The 23,035-nt window shown below is 19.6% G+C and overlaps 2 protein-coding genes across 2 annotated transcripts in view; both read left to right on the plus strand.

Annotated features, from left to right (window-relative positions):
• LOC128955833 (beta-1,3-galactosyltransferase 5-like) overlaps positions 1-4,490 on the plus strand; it is a 33,366-nt gene extending 28,876 nt beyond the window's left edge. The window contains exon 3 of the mRNA XM_054301511.1: positions 4,411-4,490. Within this exon, the coding sequence (XP_054157486.1) occupies positions 4,411-4,490 (80 nt within the window). The remainder of the gene's footprint in view (positions 1-4,410) is intronic.
• A 7,094-nt stretch (positions 4,491-11,584) lies between these two features.
• LOC128956317 (nuclear receptor coactivator 2-like) overlaps positions 11,585-23,035 on the plus strand; it is a 41,786-nt gene continuing 30,335 nt past the window's right edge. Inside the window, exon 1 of the mRNA XM_054302020.1 lies at positions 11,585-11,799. The gene's annotated coding sequence lies outside the window, so the exon portion shown is untranslated. The remainder of the gene's footprint in view (positions 11,800-23,035) is intronic.

Here is a 23,035-nt window from a genome sequence, read left to right on the forward strand (position 1 = left end):
ATATATTGACACAAATAATATTAACTATAATTTTTTTATAATGACAGTATAAAAAGTGTTATATATTTACACACACACTATATTTATAAAATTATATCATATTTATTCAACACATGTATATCTGGTTATTAATTTAGTTATCATTTAATTTAAAAATCAGAATTTATTTTTTTTACAATAATTATAATTTCTTACAGAAAAAAGCACTTAAAAATACTTTATCATAAAATTTGTTTGAAGAGTTAATAGAAAAAATTTGTTTTTTAAAAATCATTCAACAAATTTTGTTTGAATGTTTAAAAATTTGTTGAGAAAAAAATAAATAATATTATTTATTTATTTATTTATATATTAATTGCATTAGTATATACTAGTATACAACAACAAAAACTAATAAAACTTTTTTTTATATATTATAATAATATTTAAAAAATATTATATAAAAATATATGTATTTATATTCTCTCTCTCTCTCTCTCTCTCTCTCTCTCTCTCTCTCTCTCTCTCTCTCTATGTGTGTGTTTTTTTGACTTAAGTTTTTCAAAATATTAATAACAATAATAATTAATTATATTTTAAGACTCTCTCTCTCTCTCTCTCTCTCTCTCTCTCTCTCTCTCTCTCTCTCTCTCTCTCTATGTCTGTCTCACTGTTTAATAGACTACACCTTCAGATATAAATTTATGTATATAATCTATAAAATTAATTATTAACATTATATATCATTTATCAGCGCACAGGCATAAGGGCTGTGCCATTAAATTAGTCGATGCGATGACGTTTTTTGGTGTATGTGTGTGTCTATATGTTTGTTAATATTATGTACGATATGTATGTTTAAATATATGCACAGACTATAAGAAATTATCATCATTTGATGCCAACCGGGAGTTCATTGATATCATCGCACAAATACACAACTATTGCCAAACACTTCAAACAATTTTATGTAGAAGTAGTGAACACTACTTGACATTAGTTGGCTGTCTCTCTCTCTCTCTCTCTCGTCTAACTTTTTTTGTCTAAACACGTATTCATACAGTAAAAATATAATATTAAACTTCTATTATTATTATTAAATAGTGATTGTTTGTCTCTAATATATATATATATATATAGTACTGTATACTATATATACTATATATATATGAATAAATCCCTAACTAATGATGTCATTGAAATCAAAACTTATAATAATAATATAAAAAGATTTTTTTTCATACATCAATCTGTATTGACATTGAATTTTGCAAAAAATAAAACTTATATTAAGCCTCTCTCTCTCTCTCTCTCTCTCTCTCTCTCTCTCTCTCTCTCCATATAAATCCACACTCAAACTACTGTATTTAATATGTAATACCAAATAAAGAAACTATATTTAATACAAAGTTATATTGTGTATCTAAATATTAATATATTGATAATTTTTTTGGCGATAAGAAAAATTCACATAAAATATTACCAAAAATTATGTTTCTAGTGTTTTAAATGTTATGTCACTGAATATATCATAGCATATATATTACAGTATATTATATGCGTAATATTCAAATTATTTATCAAACAAAATATTATCAATTTTAAAATTAAATAACTAACCAAAATTTTTCCATTACACTGTATATAATATAATTACTAGATTATACTTGAAAAATATATTTAAATATAATTTATATAAAAAAAAACTTTTTGCATATAATTTCAATTTATATGTTAAATAGATTTTAAATGTTTTGTATTTTTGTTTTTTGATTTTAATTTCCTATATATATAAATTGTAATTATAATTATATTGCTAGGGTGCAGTACAAACATTAATTACATGTTTTGTACATTATATAGATATTTATATAATAAATAAATATATATAATTTTTTAATATAATACTATATATTATTTTTTGATACAAAGATAGTTTGGTAAAATAAAAATGTCTGAAATTTATTATTTTATTTTCTATTCATATACTACTATTTAATGTTAAACATTTTTTAAAAACTTATTTCTTTATATATATATAAATAAAATTATATGAAAATTTTGAACACATTTATGGATTAAATACAGTATAAAATTTTTAAATATTTATTTGTGATTCATATACAGTAAATAAATGTAATCATCCGTAGGCTTCAAGGTTTGCCTCCCGGAGCGTATATGGCCATCAAATTGGTTATATAAAATATGCCATACATTTAATATGTTGTACATATTATCTAGACATAAATATATATATATATAATAATAATCATAATAATCGTTCACTATATATATTTTTTGTATAAATACATCTAATATTATTATTATTATTAATACATATATGAAATTATATGAATTATGATTATTACAGTAATTACCTATATTTTTTTAGTAAAATAATATTATTATTATTACTATTTTATATATATATATATAAGTTTAAGTGCTTTCTCTGTCTCATGATTTAATATATTATAATCATTATTGATTGCCATGAATTTTATTTGGTGTGAAAATCTGTAATCACAAAAATTTCTACATTAAATTATAATAATATTAAAAAAAATATATTATATAAAAATATATGTATTTATATTTCTCTCTTCTCTCTCTCTCTCTCTCTCTCTCTCTCTCTCTCTCTAACGATTTAGCTTAAGTCTCTCACATGTGATGTATTTGTGTGTGTGTTTGAGTTTAATTTACTTTACATAATAACAATAAAAATACTAAAATAATAATAATATTTACTTAATTTTTATAATGTGAACCCATTTCTTATTGGATTACTGTCTGTTCGTTATATATGTTATTAACTAAAAGAAAAAATCATAATTTCGTTTAATATTTAATATTGATATATGAATATCCATTTAGATTTATTTGATAAAAACATAATATTAAATTATTATATTTATTGTATATATATATATTCAATACATTATATAAAGTATATATTTTAGCTAATAATTGTTACTGACGTATAGTTCAGCCCTCGATTAGCATTAAGTTAATACAGTTTATAATATTATAATCACTAACTAATTGTATTTTAATTATTTGTTAAATTTGATAGATAAACCAATAATATTTTTTTGAAATTAAAAAAAGTTGATTTTTAAAATATTTATTAATTATAAATTAATAATTATTAGTTATAAATTGTAATATTATTTATTGTTTTAAAATTTAATTACTTGTGATAATAACTTATAAATTTTTAGGCAATAACTAAGAAAAAATTAAATAATTAAAATCGCATTAATAAGTTAGTGTTTATTATTTTAAATAAAATATAAATTTTCCCCAATTAACTAATAATCTATTGGCACTTATATATATATATATATATATTAAATACTTAAACTTTTAAGAAAACAATGAAACAAAAAGATAAAGAAAACATAAGTCTCTTAAAAATACAATTATTAAATAATAAAAAGTAATGATAAATAATAATAAATATTATACAATATAGTCTCGTAGCATAATTATGACTGTCTATTGTTATGAAATATTTATTTTTCTAACATTTCTGACACATAATACCTACATTGTATGTCTATCTAAGTATTCATGTACTGTAGATATATTGATAAAAACTATTCAACGGCGAAAAATATATGACAAAAACAACAATTACACCAATGATTCTCAACAATAAAATATCAACAAAATAATAATAATAATAATAATAATAATAATAATAATAATAATAATAATAATAATAATAATAATAATAATAATAATAATAATAATAATAATAATAATAATAATAATAATAAAAGATATACAGAATATATACAGTATAAAGAAATGAATAGAGAAAAAGTGATTATTGTTTTTTTTGTCTCTAATTTTTAGACACAATTGAAATGAAACTCTAGTATATATATATATATGTGTGTGTGTGTGTGTTTGTGTGTGTGAGTGAGTAAGTGAGTGTATGTGTGTGTATGTGTGACCATTATAAAGGTATCACTAGCTTTCAACACATTATTTTATACTTTTACATGTATACTGTATATACAATATTTGATGTACACTTTTATGTTAACTTATAATAAGTTACAATAACTATTTTGATAAACACATTGTAAATACTATGATATTTTTATGTACCGGTATTATACAGGTATATTATACAGTTTTATCACTATATAAAAATTAATAACATTGTTACCAAAAACAAAAAAAAACTTATTATTTAATAAAACAAAGTAACTAAATGTCAACTTTTTTTATTATTATTATTAGTGATGAATAGACAGCCCTAAATAACGAGAAAGTCATAATTGTTAATTATTTTACGTTTTGAAAAAAGTATATGACAAACAATGATTAAATAAAGACAATAATAGCAAAAAAAAGTGATTACAATGATTATTATTATGATGATTATTGTTGGTGTTGTTGTATTATTGGGTTATTAAGGCATTACATTGACATTACCCGATAGATACACTACTAGTGCTAGCAGTTGTTGTTGGGTTAGTCCTATCAGTACTTTATGAGATGACAACTATTACCCCATTATTGTTGTGTCAGTGTTTGTCAGTCCTCCCGATAGTCACTTTGACAGACAATATACTACAGTGTATACTATATTTTATTTCATAACAAGTTGTTGTCTAATATTACTTATACTGTATTTATGATAACTAGCTATGAATGCGATCACGTATTTGTCATCAAAAGTTAGTTTAGTTTTTAAAAAAATGATTTACTTTTTTTTGTCTCGTCTATGAGTTTACAATCTTCAGCGACAATCAATGCATTTCATATATAATTTTATATTTCATTACTCTTTTATACATTTTGTTTATATGTTTATCACTTTCAATTTATACACACGTATAATGAGCACAGGTATGACTAAGTTATCAGTTGATGTGTTTTTTTGTTGTTTTGAAATAAATAATAATAATTTTTCGCTTTAAGCGCACACTATATTAAGTAAATTAAACAAAACTACAATTAAATGACAGTTTTTAAAATTTCTATTAATGATTTATTTTCTAATAAATATTCTTAACAAAAAAATATATATTTAAATATAATTTTACAAATGAATAAACTAATGTCATTGATATTTAAATTTATTATATATATATATATATATATATTTAAAATTTAATATTTAAAGTTAATTGGATCTTTCGGTTATAATTATTATTGTTCATAAATATAATTTATCGATATATTTATGTATTTTTTTGGTATTATATAATTAATATGATTTACTAGATTATTGAAAATAATTACATTATTAAAAAATACTTTCTGTAAAAAAACTAAAATTATTTTTCAAATAATTTATTTATATATATTAATAACAGACAAGTATTACATAATAATTATAAACTAATATTTTATTGTTATTCGTTTTATTAATAATAATAATCATATATACGTCGGAAACTCTCATCTGATAATTTATTTTTGATATTTTATATAACAACTCGTTATTGTCGATGTCATTGTATTTGCAACCAACAAACAATGCAATAGATATCATCATAAATATATATATATATATAATGTATATATATCTTGTATATTCTGTATATAATATTTTGTCGCAAAACAATTTGCTGAATATCCCATAAAAATTTAAAGCATAAAAAATGTTTGTCTCGATTGTTATGTGATGTTTAATGACAATCACTTGAAGCGAAACAAACTATGTTTTATTATTACACAACAATTGCAACAATCACTGCATCTCTACTTTTTTTTGGGACATAAAATAATTGTATACAATGTATAGTATACACTAATGTATAACACATAATACAGTATTATACAGTATTATATGAAAGTTGTTTTTATTATTAAACATTAATAATAGTATTATTATTATTTGTAATGTTATTATTAATAATCTTACATTTAATAAATCTGATATTAAAATATTAAAAATTATAGTCAGTAATAATAAAACCTTTTTTAATGCATTTTTTAATAAACTTATAATAATGGTTTGTAAATAAAATAGATAGACATTTTTGTAAATATTATATATAATATATTAAATTATTATAAATTTTACTATATTTTTTAGTTTGTTATTATCAAATTAAATCATTTATGTAGTAAATAGTAGTTATAAAAACAAAAGATTAAATATTTATAAATATATTTTAAAATTTATCCTTTTTAGTTGTTAAGAAAAAAATAATAACCTTAAAACTTAAGTGTTTTAAAATTTTTTAATTATTATTTTGTAGTTATTTATTTTTATTTTTATTACTAGAAATTATTTAATTAAAATTTTTTATTATAATAAAGGAAAATCTATCAATTAAATTATACTTTTAAAAATGCTTTAAATATTAAATTGATTAGTTGTGTTTATTTGAAATTCATAATATATAAAAAAAACTTATATAATTAAATTGAACCTCAAAAGCATATTTTATAATTATAATTAACTATTATTATTTATAATTATCTATTTGTTAAAATAATGATATATTAAATAAATATTATTTATTTATTTTTTGCATTATTAGTATTATTATCATTATTTTAACTTTATTGATATAAAATTTAAAAATGTAAAAATATATTTTTTATCACTATATTGTTTTTGATTAGATTTAAAAGTTTATTACAATATATAAATTATTAAATAAAACTATTGTAATAAATAAAAAGTTCATAATTTTAATTTTATTAATGCATTTGTTTTTTATATAATAAAAAATATTTTATAAACAAAATTTTATGATAATTTATTACTTCACAAATTAAATATAATGTATACAGTATTATAGTATATGTATGTTATGTTTAATGTCAAATATATTATTTATTAAATTTTTATATAAAATGTATATAAATTTTATACAAAACCAGTTGAGAATGCTAGAAAGCATTGCCAGAAACAAACTTTAAAAACTCATATTAGGGTTTGCATTTTAATAAGATTTTTTAATTAAAAATAAATAACTCAATATTATATAAAATTTTTATTTTATTTTAAACATATAAATTATTAAATACAAGATTTAAATAAAATTAATTGATAAAGTAATTAAGAAATTTTTTTTTAATTATTTTTAAAGTTAATCATTAATAATAAACAAATCCAAATAGTATTAAAAATGAGAATATTGTTTTTTATATAAAATTATATAGATTAATAACAATGGATGTAATAACAATGCTTTAAATATCATTGTTAGTATTAATATTGTTTAATATATCTTCAATATCGTCATCCATTTCATCATCTGATTCATTTTCTTCTTCAAAATCCATTTCTGATGAAGTTTCGCCAGATGTTTCGTCAGAAGTTTCGTTTGATGTTTCCTCACAAGATTCAGAAGCATTAATTTCAAGAGAAACATCAATGACAAGTTGATTTAAAACATCATGAACTATTTCTTCTATACTCATAACTTGACCATAATTATTAAATTCAATATTTTGAAGGCTTTCATCAAATTCTTCGTCAAATATTTGCGCTATATCAATAACATTACCGTTATCATCAAATTCTATGTTTGCAAGAATAGCATCTAATTCATCGTCAAAATCTTGTGAATCAGACATATTTATTTATCTATTAAATAATTAAAAATAATAATTATATAAAATTAAGACGTTTTTAAATTATAATATTACTTACGACTGTTCTGTCCGATAGCTCGACTTCAAATGACTTGACTTACAATTATTACTTTATAACAATAAAATGTTGACGTAATAATAATGTTGACGCAACAAAAAGGTAATCACATAAATAAAGAAAATATTGTATTAATATTTACATTAATTATGAATAAAGATAACTAATTTAAATTTATAAATATTTTATAATACTTACGACTGTTCTCTCCGATAGCTCGACTTCGAATGACAGATTTCAAATGACTTGACTTACAATATCTTCTTTATATCACAATAAAATGTTGACGCAACAAAAAGGTAATCACATAAATAAAGAAAATAATATTTATATCAATTAGGAATAAACATAACATATTTAAATTTATAAATAATTTATAATAGTTACGACTGTTCTTTCCGATAGCTCGACTTCAAATGACGACTTATAATTATTACTTTATATTACAATAAACTGTTGACGTATTAATGTTGACTCAATAATAATATTGATGTTACAAAAAGGTAATCACATAAATAAAGTAATTATTTTATATTAATATTAATATTTATTATGAATAAAGATAACTAATTTAGATTTATAAATAATTTATTTTAATTACGACTGTTCTCTCCGATAGCTCGCCTTAAAATGACAGATTTTAAATGACTTGACTTACAATTACTACTTTATAACACAATAAAATGTTGACGCAACAAAAAGGTAATCACATAAATAAAGAAAATATTATTCAAATTAATTTTTTCAAAAATATTTTTATTTAATTAATTTTCTTTTAATGAAATTTATACAAATTATTTAATCAATAGTTATAATTTCATAGTCAATAATTGTAATTATTTCTTCAATAAAAATAATTTCTGAAGACACGATTTGATCATTTATCATAATATTTTGATTATCTATATTATAGTTATTGTTTACATTAATTTCAAGAATATCAAAGTAATTAGGATGTTGAAGAAGATGTGCTTTTACTCCAAAATTAAGTTCGTTTTTATTCATCCATAAATTACGACAATATGCACAGTTGAGATCTTTAAATTGATCGAATGCAGTCTTTATAAGTGACATCAAACATGAAGGACAAAAGCGGTGAATACAAGGTTTTTCCATTAGAGCAAATTGAATAAGTTCGACATTCAATTGACAAATGTTGCACATATTAATAGTAGACATTTTATTCAAATAATCATAAATGTCTTGATCTTAAATATGACTTGAATTTTAATATTCAATTAATATATAATACAATAATCTGTAATATGATTAGTTAAAAATAAATATTACGTACATAGTACGATAGTACATTCCCTTCGATGGCTCGACTTGAACTGAGACTTGAAATAATAATTTCACTTTATTTAAAATTATTAAATGTTGACGTAATATTAATGTTGACGCAATTATTAAAATCACACAAATATCAAATAAAAAATAAATATTAATAATTAATTATTAATATATTTAAAATAATTATATTTAATTAAGAAATAAATTTGACTTACATGTTGTCCCTTCGATGGCTCGACTTGAACTGAGACTTGAAATAATAATTTCACTATTTAAAATTATTAAATGACGTAATATTAATGTTGACGCAATATTAATGTTAACGTAATTATAAATGTTGACGCAATTATTAATGTTGACGCAATTATTAAAATCACACAAATATCAAATAAAAAATAAATAATTAATTATTAATATATTTAAAATAATTATATTTAATTAAGAAATAAATTTTACTTACATGTTGCCCCTTCGATGGCTCGACTTGAATTGAGACTTGAAATAATAATTTCACTATTTAAAATTATTAAATGACGTAATATTAATGTTGACGCAATATTAATGTTAACGCAATTATTAATGTTGACGCAATTATAAATGTTGACGCAATTATTAATGTTGACGCAATTATTAAAATCACAAATATCAAATAAAAAATAAATATTAATAATTAATTATTAATATATTTAAAATAATTATATTTAATTAAGAAATAAATTTGACTTACATGTTGTCCCTTCGATGGCTCGACTTGAACTGAGACTTGAAATAATAATTTCACTTTTTTAAAATTATTAAATGTTGACGTAATATTAATGTTGACGCAATTATTAATGTTAACGTAATATTAATGTTAACGCAATTATTAATGTTGACGCAATTATTAATGTTAACGTAATTATTAATGTTGACGCAATTATTAATGTTAACGCAATTATTAAATGTTGACGTAATATTAATGTTGACGCAATATTAATGTTAACGCAATTATTAATGTTGATTGTATGTATTGTAAGTATTGTAAGTATTGTAAGTATTGTAAGTACTGTAAGCATTGTATGTATTGTATGTATTGTATGTATTGTATGTATTGTATGTATTGTATGTATATATATTACCATTTATTACTATGTATTATAGTACTATATGTTACTATATATTACTATATATTACTATATATTACTATATATTACTATATATTACTATATATTACTATATATTACTATATATTACTATATATTACTATATATTACTATATATTACTATATATTACTATATATTACTATATATTACTATATATTACTATATATTACTATATATTACTATATATTACTATATATTACTATATATTACTATATATTACTATATATTACTATATATTACTATATATTACTATATATTACTATGTATTACTATATATTACTATATAAAAGTGCAGTATTTTTGTTTAAATTTAAATTTGTATTCTATAGTAGTAAATAATATACTATTTTTTTAATTTAATAAATTTTGTATATTAGCAGCCATTTTTATGTATATATAAAATAAAATTTTATATAGAATCATAATATTTTTAATTTTTAAGATTATCTAAGCTTATTAAATCTGATAACATAATTTTTTGTACTTTGGCCGCCATTTTCTCTATGTTCCTGAAGAGATATCAAAATTTCAATGCTGATCCCCTATACCTTATTTTTGATGGAGAATCTAAATCTGAAATCAAAATTTTAAAATTCGCACTTTGAAAACCAACACACAGACACACAGACACACAGACACACACACACACACACAAACATATAGAATCCATAAAACAAACCTTTTAAAGTTTGTTTGAATATATTGAATAGTTATAATACATATGGTTATTGAGGCATATTTTATCATATAATATAACATTCATAATATTATTAATATTGTATCTTTTACACTGTACATAATTTATATAATATATTTATAAATGAATATTTTATCATATAAGTGTAAAAGATACATAAAATATAATTTTTCAAAAATTATATGTACATTACATAGATAAATATTAATAATATACTGTTCAAATATTTTTTTTTTATAAAAAAAATTATTTTAAACTTATCAATTTCAATTTTCAATGATTTTTTTCAAAAAATCAATTTTTACTAGTTTCTAGTAAATTATTATTTACAAAAATAAATTTTAAAAATATACTTTATATAAAATTATTTTTAAAAAAAATATAATTTACTATTTAAGTTATTTTATCTAATCTTCTAAAAAGTCAAACATTAAAGTGTGTGAAACAAAACAAATACATTATTTTACATAACATTTAACCATATATTATAATCACTCCCATTTATAGCTAATCATTCAAATTTTATAAAACAGATATATATAAATATAGTAAATACAGTATTTTTTTAAAATTTATAAACGATACATATGTTAATACTGTATATATTATTCATAAAAATAAATTTTAATTAATCAACTTATAATATTAGATACAAATTAATAATATATTTAATATAAATTTATTTTTTTTATTTGTTCATTGATTTTCATTGCCAACAGATATTTCTAAGACACGGAGATATCATAGAAACTATTGATTATAGTTAACATATTATTATTAATATTAATAATATTGGTAGTGTTTGGTCGTCATAAAGGGCATACCGGCAATGGTATCACACCTAACATACCTCCACCACAAGCATAACTGTGTGACAGCACAGGCATACATCACTTGAAGAGAAAGAGGGAAAAAATTGGTTGTCATTGAATAACAATTATTGACTTTTTTTTTTATTTGACGGCCGTTTCCGACAAAACAGATTACTATCGATAATTAGTAAACATATTATAAACATTGGATATATCATTGATATAAGTCTAAAAGCATTAATGTAAGTAAAGTAAAATATTTTTTATTTTCATTAAATTAATTAAAAATTTTAAAAAATATATATTTATCAATAATGGCGGGCATGTTATTAAGGGCACAAAAAATATATAAATTCATTTTAATTAATATTTTATAAGTAATTAATAAATTAGACTCAATGATTCAAATATTAAATCAAATATTATAAGTTGTAAATTTTTATTTATAATAAATTTTATAATTTATTTTTCTGTTTTAAGAAAACTTCATAAAAATTTGTTTGAAAAATACTTAATGCAAAATAAAAACAAAAATAATATGCCATAAAATAATTGTCTTCAAAAAATATAAAGTAGAAAATTATTAATTTAATTGCGAAATAAAACACCAAATGTATGAAAATATGAATATCTTATCATAAAATAAACATTATATTATATTTTTGATATAAACATTATATATATATATATATTTTTTTAAATATTTTATTTTTTGTTGGTTGGCTTATATAATAGCGACACTTAATAATGTAATAATAATAATACTTGAATTATAATGTGCATTGAATATATATAACCATGGTTATTTTATTACGAGTACAATATATATATATACTGTATATTCAAAACTGCATTGTTTGCAGGTGTAGTCATGAAATATTTACTAAAATATATACCAACCCTTTTGTTATGGAGAGAACCTAACCCTTTGCCTATTTATAAATAAAAATGTTATGTATAGACATCATGTGTGGTCACAAACCTCCGGCAACAACAATACAATAATAATAATAACAACAACAACAATACATTACACATACAAACAAAAAATAAGCGCACAGTTTTTTTTTGGTGAAAATTATTGCAAAATTATGTTATTTTTTAATAGTAATTACCTTAACTTAATGTATGCATATTTTTTTGTTTAGGCACATATTGTGTGATTATTATGTATTTAAAATTCAACTCAAAATCGTAAATTTTTTTCTGTATATTTTTTTGATAATTTTTGACAATTATTATAAAGTTTATTTTTTGAGAAAATATAAATAATAACAATAATAATAATATAACAATTATTTTTTGTCTCAGAGTGTAATAATAATAATATAATAACAATAGTAATAACCCTTCCTTTTTTATGAAAAAAAATATTTATTTTATTATTTTTATGACCCCTAACCCCCCTCTAAATGGGTGGACAGACTGATTATATTAATACTTTCTCTCAATCAAAATTATAATTAAATTATTATATATGAGAAAAATGTGTGATATTTATCATTTGTTTTTCTTAATCTCTCTCTCTTTCTCTCTTTCTCTCTGAAATTTTTATATTAAAATAATGGTAATGTAATTATAATTTTATTAATATATGTATAGCAACTTCAATAATAATAATATTAATAATAGTAATACATGTTATTTTAAATATATATGAAGCGACTAATTTTTTAATAATTTCAAGAACTACACATTAAAATTGAAACAAAACAAATAATTAAAAGTAAAACAAACAAAAAAAAGTAAAAATTATTTATTTTTATTTATTTTATATTTTGAATAAATATTAATAATAAACAAAAATTTAAAAGATTGTATGCATTGATGAACACATCATTTTGTGATATAAATAATGAATGATATTTAATATGTAATGATGTGATATTTTTTTTGTCAACAATTTTTTTCTAAGCAAATAACAACAATAAAAATTTATTTATGCATTAAATAATATAAATAATATATTTTTATTTAAAATATATTACTATTTATCTATAGTCTAGCAATAGACAGACATATCGTGTTACACACACACACACACACACATAATAATAATAATAATAATACTGTATATATATATATATTGCATAAATTATTATTGAGTGATCATCATTTTAATTTTTGTGTGAAATTTGCAAAAATTTATATTTTATTTTAATCTATTAATTATTAAAAGTTATTCATAAAAAACAAAAATAATTGTATTCAATTAAAAGTGATAGTAGCAAAAATAAATGTGCCGCAATATATTAATATAGTAGACAAGTTATAATAAATAAACAATATTTTTTACAACAACAAAAATATTTTAGACTAAAAGAAATAATTGTTATTTATTTTAATATAGATATTAATTATAATATACTGTCACACAAATAATAAAATAAAAATATTATTTATTTTAAATTTGTCATATGTTACTATTTTTAGACTTATAATTTATTTTTTGTAAATTTAAATAAATTTTTAAATAATTATAAATTTCACAATAATAAAACATATGACTTTTATTGTGTATTATAAAATAAATGCTAATATTTATTTATTATTGATTTTTTTCTCTGTGTCTTCAATATTATACTTAACATAATAACGAATAATATGATACTAAAGTTAAGATTAAAATAAAAAATAAAAATAATTTTATTTAATATTTACAAAAGAAATGCAATTTGAATAAATTAATGTTAATATTGATATTTTTTAATACAATACAAAACATTTTTAATTGTAGGCGATATATAATTCAACAAATGTCAAACTATTATTTACAAATAAGATATTGAAATAAATTTACTCAACCTTTACATTGAATGTAAAAAGATAAAAATAAAATTTTAATATCAATCTATTTTTATATGTATCAATTCATAACAAATAATAATAATAATAATAATACTATTAATATTAAAATATACAAATATTATTTTTAATGGTTCAATACAGTAAAAGACACTATACATATATACATTTAATTTGTAAAAGCTATAAATATAATAACAAATATAATAATATATAGTGAATAATAAATTTTAAATTTATATTTCCAAAAATAAATTTTATATTTATTCATATCAAAATTATTTATAAAGGTATCAATTATAATTGGTAATGCAAGATAAATTATAATATATATTTATATACGTGTATATATATACTGGTATAAATAGCATGTAATATCATTAGTAATAATAAAATAACAATAATAGTCGTAGAAATTTATTTCTTTAAATTAATACTATAATTATGAATAGTCAGAAATATTATTTTATTTGTTTTATTGTCATTGAATTTTTAAATTAAATGAAAAATATATCCGACTTTAATGAATCTATAAATTTTAGTAATAATTAAAAAAAATTATTATTTGTTGCATAACTTTACTTTTTTAGATATTTGAAAATATAATGAGATCTGTATCTAAACAAGACATTAATTTCATAATTCAAAAAGAAAAAAATGAAATTTTGAACATTTTTTGTTAATAATAAATAAAAGATAAATTATTTTATTTATTTACAAATATTTATAAAGTACAGTATTATTAAAAAATTGAATAGATTTTTTAATATATTATTAAAAATATATTAATGTTAAAAATATTGTAAAATTTTATTTCAAAAATTGTTAAAAACAATTTTATATAATTTTTATTAAAATTAATGTTTTATTAAAAATCATGTAATACATAATCATATCTATATTGTAAAACATCATTAATTTACAGTACTATATAAAAATATAGTTGTAAAATATGCATTTTAATTTAATTTAATTTTTTATTAAATTAATTTTATTAAATTAGCATATAATAAATTTTTATTAATTATGTAAATTGTACAATGAATTATAATGAGATATCTAATTTAAAGTTATAATAAAATTTTCAATAATAATTTTTAGATTAAATCAGACATTTAAATAAAAATATTTTGAAATGTATGTAATAATTAAACTAATTTTATAAATATTTTATGATTTTTGTTTAATTAGGTATTTGCTTATAATTTTTTTAAAGTTTAAAATTTTATTTAGTAAAAAACTCAAAAAGACTTTATTAAACTAATAACATTAAAATTTTAGTTTATTTAGAAATATAATAATTAAATTTTTCAAATGTTTTTTATTTTATTTCTAGAGCCATATTTATCTTAATTTATATCAAATTAACAAACTCTATAAAGTGAGAGTAATTAGATAACATTATATAACTTTATATATATAACTTTATATGGTTTTATTATATGACGTATAGTATATGTCAATATACGATATATTAGTTTAATTAAAAGCCTAAAATTAGCAATTTTAATTAATATTGTATAGACAAATTTGTTTTAATATGTTTGATATTACGCAATATAATATAATTAAACTAACATGGTGGGATATTTAATATGCTAAATATTTTTATTTTATTAAGGGTTTTATTCATTAAATAAAAACTATTTTTATATACAGATGCCAAGTGTTATATAATGAATAATATTTAAAATACATGTAAAACAGTCTATTAATTTTAGTTTATAAATGTGTGTGTGTGTGTGTGTGTGCACTTATATTTAACATATTTTTTTGTTTTTAAGTTAAGTATTATTTTTTTTTGTTAAATGATACATTAAAACGTTTTTTAAGTATTTATGTTTTAAGGAATAAAAAATAATTAAAAAAAAGTATAATTAATGTAAACCATATACTTAATTATATTTTATATTGTAAATCAACTATATTATTTTTTTATTAATTACTGTATATATTAATATATTATTTTTAAAATAATTATGTTGATAATTAAATGTATAATATTTTTACTTCAATTTAAATATGATTTAATATTTAATAATTGTTATGAGTTAGCATTAGAGTATCTAAAAGTTTGGATTCATTAATCATTATTTACTTTAAATATTATATTAGCCATTAAATTATTATAGTTAAAAATTTAATAATGCATAATATCAGCTAGAATAACTAATAGTTAATTAAAAATATATGGTTGAAAAGTTGAAAAATATGTACATATATAATATATGGTTGAAATATTTTTCTAAATAAATAATAAAAAATAAATAAATAAATATTAGTTTTCTCTTATGTTTGCTTTTACTTTAATAAATACGATAATAATAATATATAAAATAGCTAATGAATATTGAATGCCAAATGATATTTGTTTTTTATATTTGTTAAAATTCATATATAAAACAAATAAAAATGATAACAACAGTAATAAAACAATATATATATATATTTAACAAAACTTTCACATAATTTATATAAACATTTGTCTTTCTTTTGTTTCATTTATATCATAAACAGTATATTTATTTTACGCATAGATTTGTTGTTGCATTTAATTGCAATGTTTGTTTAATCTATAGATATTCAAGATATAAAAATATAAATAATCTTAAATTTTTTTTTGAAAAAATTATATATATTATAGCATTATATCTAATCTCATCTTTAAATCAAACGTTTGAATTGTATATTATATACTGTATATATATGTGTGTATTACACAACATTTCATTTAATAAAACAAAAATACTATTGAAACAAAAGTACTGTATATCATATATTTAAACACTAACTTAAAAATTTAAGTTTTTAATTATTTTTCTCACATTTTAAATAATAACTTTAAATAATGATAATAATTTAATGTTATATATAATATGTGATAACTAAACGTTTTTTTAAGAAAAACGTTTTTAATTTATCTTTTTATTCATTATATTTTTATTTATTATAAATTATTATTTGCGACTGAGATTTCAGTGGCGATAAAACAGTTTATTTTTTCCGGTCTCTCAACCCCTATATATATATACCATAAGACTAACAGCTACTCTCACACCTGAAAATACAATTTATTTCAAATTTTAATGATATTATACATTATTACGTTTTGTAGTATTAAAATGTTTATTTTTTTCTTGTAAAAAAAATCCAATTGAAATCTATACCTATAGTAAAGTCAGTAAAAACCCTGTTACCTATTGCCATTGTAGGGTGTATGTGTACTATATATTATACAGTATATTGTGTGTACATTTGTTTATTAGAAGCACCGGTAGTTCACCATTTTTTTTTATTGTCAACCAAATAAACATTTTCTTTTTTAGTTTTGTCAAACAAAAAGTTAGAGGAAAAACTAAAAAACACAATTCAAACAACATTTTTATGTAAAGTATATGTTGTATATATATGTATATATATATACCTGTATATAACAAAAATAAATAATAACTTTCTATTAAATAAACTTTCAATTGAATACAATTTGCAAAAAAATGGTTTTCACTTTTGCTAAAGTTTTTTATGGTAAATAACTATTGTATGTCTCAACGACTATTGCGGGAGAAACTTGAGACCAAAAAAAGGGGGAACAGTAGTACAGGTATTAGTAGTAGTAGTAGTAGTAGTAGTAAAGTGTGAATACCTATTGGTAAGAGAGTGAGGGAAAGGGAGTTTTTTTGTTGAATGATTTTTTTCGCAATCTTGAAATCTCAAACGTCCGGTGCTGTTGCTATACAATCTTTCTCTCTTTTTTTTTGTGACAATCATCAGATTGTCATACAATACAATTTTGAAATCAAACTTTATATCATAAAACTTTTATTCATAATTGAAGCTCATATTAATGAATTCATAGATTATTTGATATGAGATATAATGTGTAATGTGATGGTCTCCTTATATGAGTAACGGAGCAACAGGTGTGAGGATAGAGAGAGAGAGAGAGAGAGAGAGAGAGAGAGAGAGCTTATGTATCAAAGTGGGAGAACCTCTTGAATATTTAAAATCGGAATTGAAAAATATTTTTCAATTAATGATTATTTTTCCCAATAAATGAATGAATGAATGAGTGGGGCTTTTAAATGATAAACTAATGGTTGGATTTAGAGGTCGGTTCTGAATATTTTGGTCTCCCTTTCCTTATACGGGTCTCTCTTTTTCACACTTCACTTATCCATTGATTAAAAACCCTTAGAAGAGGACTAACTTTTTTTTGGTTACATTCAAGACATTCAACTGATCTATTGAGAGAGCAATCAATCATTTGATTTATGAGAGTAAGAGAGAAAACTTAGAGATATATTATGTTTGATATTATGGGACGATATTCAAGGGAGTGAGTAAGTAATCCATGGGTACATAATATATACTATAAATCTATAAACAGTATTGTAGTTTATATACATTATATATATAAATTGTATATTACATATGCACCATATGCCAATGTGTGACAGGGTTAGCTGCACTAAGAGATTATGTGTGTGTGTGTGTGTGTGTGTGTGTGTGTGTGTGTGTGTGTGTGTGTGTGTGTGTGTGTGTGTGTGTGTGTGTGTGTGTGTGAGCACAGGTAGATGAAGGCGAGAGTAAGTGATTACTTGAGACTAGTCTCTGGAAGAGCTACTCTGCAGTGACGGAGGGCTACCATTGAATTGTGTAACCAGTTTTTGAGAGACATATACAGTACTTATGATCTCTCTCTCTCTCTCTCTCTCTCTCTCTCTCTCTCTCTCTCTCTCTCTCTCTCACACACACACACACACACAAACACACTCACTCACTCACTCACTCACATGAAATGCCGCCCAAATTGATATGTAATGTTATACCACATACTGTTAGCTGTGTTTTAAATTTATTGAACAAAACACAGCACAACATTAAAATGTATATCTTTTTTAAATAACATTTGCATTTCTCTCTCTCTCTCTCTCTCTCTCTCTCTCTCTCTATGTCTCACTTTTATAAATTTAGTTTTATTTTAATCTATGTTTTTGTGTTTTTTAAAAAAATAGATTTGTTTTGTTTTGCTAAAACAATATTTTAGATATTTATATGTCATTGTTTTTTTAATTTTAGAGAGAGAGAGAGAGAGAGAGAGAGAGAGACTTCCCATAATTTATTTGCTATCAAATTTTTCAATGTCTATTCCCAAACAAACAATAAAATTTATGGGAAACATATTTATCAGATTTTTAATGTATAGAATAGTCGTGTATTGTTTGGTTTAGAAAAGTGATACAAAAATATTTTTATTTTGTTGTGTTTGTAATATTAGTTTATAAAAACTAAAATAGAAATAAAATAGCAATTGTAGTGACATAAAATTATTTTTATTAAAAAAACAATATTTATTATTTCTTTTTTAAAGTTTAAAGTACAATGTTTGTAGATTTATTAAAAAGTTTAAACAAAATACAGTAATAATAATAATAATAATAATAATAATATCACTAATAACTATTCCGAGAAAAAAAATTTAGCACTTAATAGATTTTTTTTTATTATTAATGTTTACATTTGTTCAATAAATTTATTATTTTTATTTTTCTTATTATTATTAAGCTTTATAAAACATAATTTAGCACACAAATCCGTATTGATCAAATAATTGTTTTTTATTTGTAGTTTACAATATTTAATGTACAATCAATCCTCTTATTTATATAGTGTGAAAAAAAATTTTTTTTTTAAACTTAAACATTTCAAATTTTTATTTGTTTTTATTTTGATTGTAAATAATTACATTATGATATATTCATTAATTGTCAATTTTAATATTATACGATTAACTAAACTAAACTTTTTGTTATATATTTACATTTTAAATATAATAATTTTATTATATATTATATAACTATAATAATTGTGTGGTTAGATTTTTCAATACTACATTATATAAGGTATATATATATATATATATACCATATTAAACTAATATCCTATTACTAAATAGTATTGCTTGTATTAGTATTATTATTATTATGAGAGCTTATAATTATCATTTAATTTATCTAGATTGTATTATAAATAATATATTTGCTAAATGACAAATACAAGTTTCACCATTAAATAGTTAGCGTGCTATCAACATAAAATCCATCCCAATCCCTGATTGACACAATTGTTGCACTTTATCCCAAAACCTACCTATTTCTACACACCCTAAACATGTTAAATGTTTTATGTGCTTATATACTGTATAATATTTGTTTACCAATTAAATCGTTTATTATATATCCAATATATACACTGTATATACTGTACCTATACTACTATATATATATWTATTTTTTTTTATAAATATTAAACGCTTACTTAGAAACAAACAAAACTCAATTTATAAAAAAACAAAAACAACTACAAAAATAATAATTTTTTGACCAAAAAGCTACTGATCTCTCTCTCTCTCTCTCTCTCTCTCTCTCTCTCTCTCTCTCTCTCTCTCTCTCTCTGATCCTGTTTTTCTCAGTGAAAATATTAGTTAAAGATATAGTCAATAAAAATCTTAGACTAGTTTTTTATGTTTTTGTTTTCAAATCTATTTATTAGTCGTCGTTTTTGGGGATAATTTAAAAACTGTTTTCTGAAAAGCAAAACAGAAAATTAGATAAACCAGTGATGAGATCTCAGTTTGTATTAAATAAAATACGGTATTTTAATTTAATGCTTTTATTTTGTAATTTAATATATAATATATACACCTAAAAGGCAAACCTATTTATAAACTAATGAAAAAATTTGTAATATACATTGAGATTGTTTAATTAGATAGTATAGTTAATGTGATATTTTTTACATAAGTTATTATAAATGTAATTTTTATAATTATAAAAATATACAAATATATATATATATATTTATAATATTTATGTGTCAATTAAAAATTACAATAATTACATTCAATAAATATTTTTTGTTATTTTACAACTAAAACTTACATAATCTAATTGTATATATTTATATATAATACGATCTCACATTAACAAAAAAGCTAATTGTTTTAATCAATAATGTATTTAGTAATTAAAAAACAGTATATAGACTAATACAGTTGCTATCATAATAGATAAACTGTTAGCCAACAAAATTGATAATATTATACAATACAGTATAATAGCAATTAAATGATAAGAGACTATTAATGTTTTTAGTGTATAATATAAAAATAAGTAACATTATTACATTATTTCATTAATTTACTAAAGATAACATTTTTATATTGTTTATTGATTATATAAATTTTTATTGTATAGTTTTATTTTTAGTATTCAACTTAATAATATCAATAGTATTACATTGATATTATTATTGTTAATATTTTATAATAATTATTTATGGTAATTATTAAGATATTTGTAGTAAATTTAAATATAGTAGTACTACTGTTACTTATACAGTATTATATTAAAGTTATTATATTATAAATTATTTTTTTAAAAAAGATAAAACATATAAAATTTTGTAATAAAAAATTGATGTTATAATTGATATGTAGAAAAATTACAATATTTTTGCAATAATTAATTACAAAAATGATATTAATTTTTTTATATAAATATGTATAAAAGGATAATCTATAGAAAAGTTTTAATATTTATATAACAAATATATATTTTTTTATAATGATATAAAATCATAATTTAATATAACAGCAAATGACAACTTTTGATATTTATTTTATTTGAAAACTTTAAAATATATACTAAAATAATTATAGTTTAGTATTTGATGAATTTTTCAAAAATAAAATTTGTTGAAACTATGACTACTATAATAATCTATTTTTTAATCTTCAATCATCTTCAATATCTATTTCTAATTTATTTATTTATTAAAAATAAATAATTCAATATAAATTACTAATATATTATACATACAGTACTTTATATTGTGTATAGTGGGCGATAAAATGTATATATATGGTAGTTGAAATCTAAAACAAAGTTAATAAATTATGTATAATAATAATTGGAAACTAACAATTATATGACATTTATGGCGATTAAAACTTAATATATAATTGTGTTTTTTTGTATGTATTTATGTAATGTAAATATTATGCGATCAAAATTGCCTAAACTTAATTGACTCCTACACTGCTTACGAAAAAAAAATTGTTTGCGTTAAATATAAATATTATTTAATAGTATTACTTTTTTTTCTTTTCATCACAAATATGGATATCAATTGTTTCAATAGTTTCACAATTATTATTATTGTAGATATTTTTTATTGATAAAACATGTTGTGTATACAAAAAAAAAGATGTATAAGATATTTATAAATAATTTTTAAAAATCCATATCTTATATATATTGTTAGACAGTATTTACTTTTTCTTGCATTTCATTGACACAGTCATCATAACTCTAACTCTATCGATATATTTATTACTTATATACAGTATATTAATCATACAGTTATAGAGAGTATTAGTTGTTTAATTAATTTCATTGACACCACATAGAGATATACATACATACATAAAATTTTTATGACAAAACATCTAACAGTTTTAACAACAATATTTTTATACGATATGTTTACTATTGTATTGACAGTACTAATTACAACTATAGAGCTATTATATCGTTATACACTGTGTTTGTTTGCCTATGTTGTTATGTGTCTGTCTGTATATATATATATATATATATATATCAGCATTTT

This window comes from Oppia nitens, unplaced genomic scaffold (genome assembly GCF_028296485.1).
Source record: "Oppia nitens isolate AA-2021 unplaced genomic scaffold, nextdenovo-longstitch-racon4-pilon3 scaffold2_pilon_pilon_pilon, whole genome shotgun sequence".
NCBI lineage: Eukaryota > Metazoa > Arthropoda > Arachnida > Sarcoptiformes > Oppiidae > Oppia > Oppia nitens.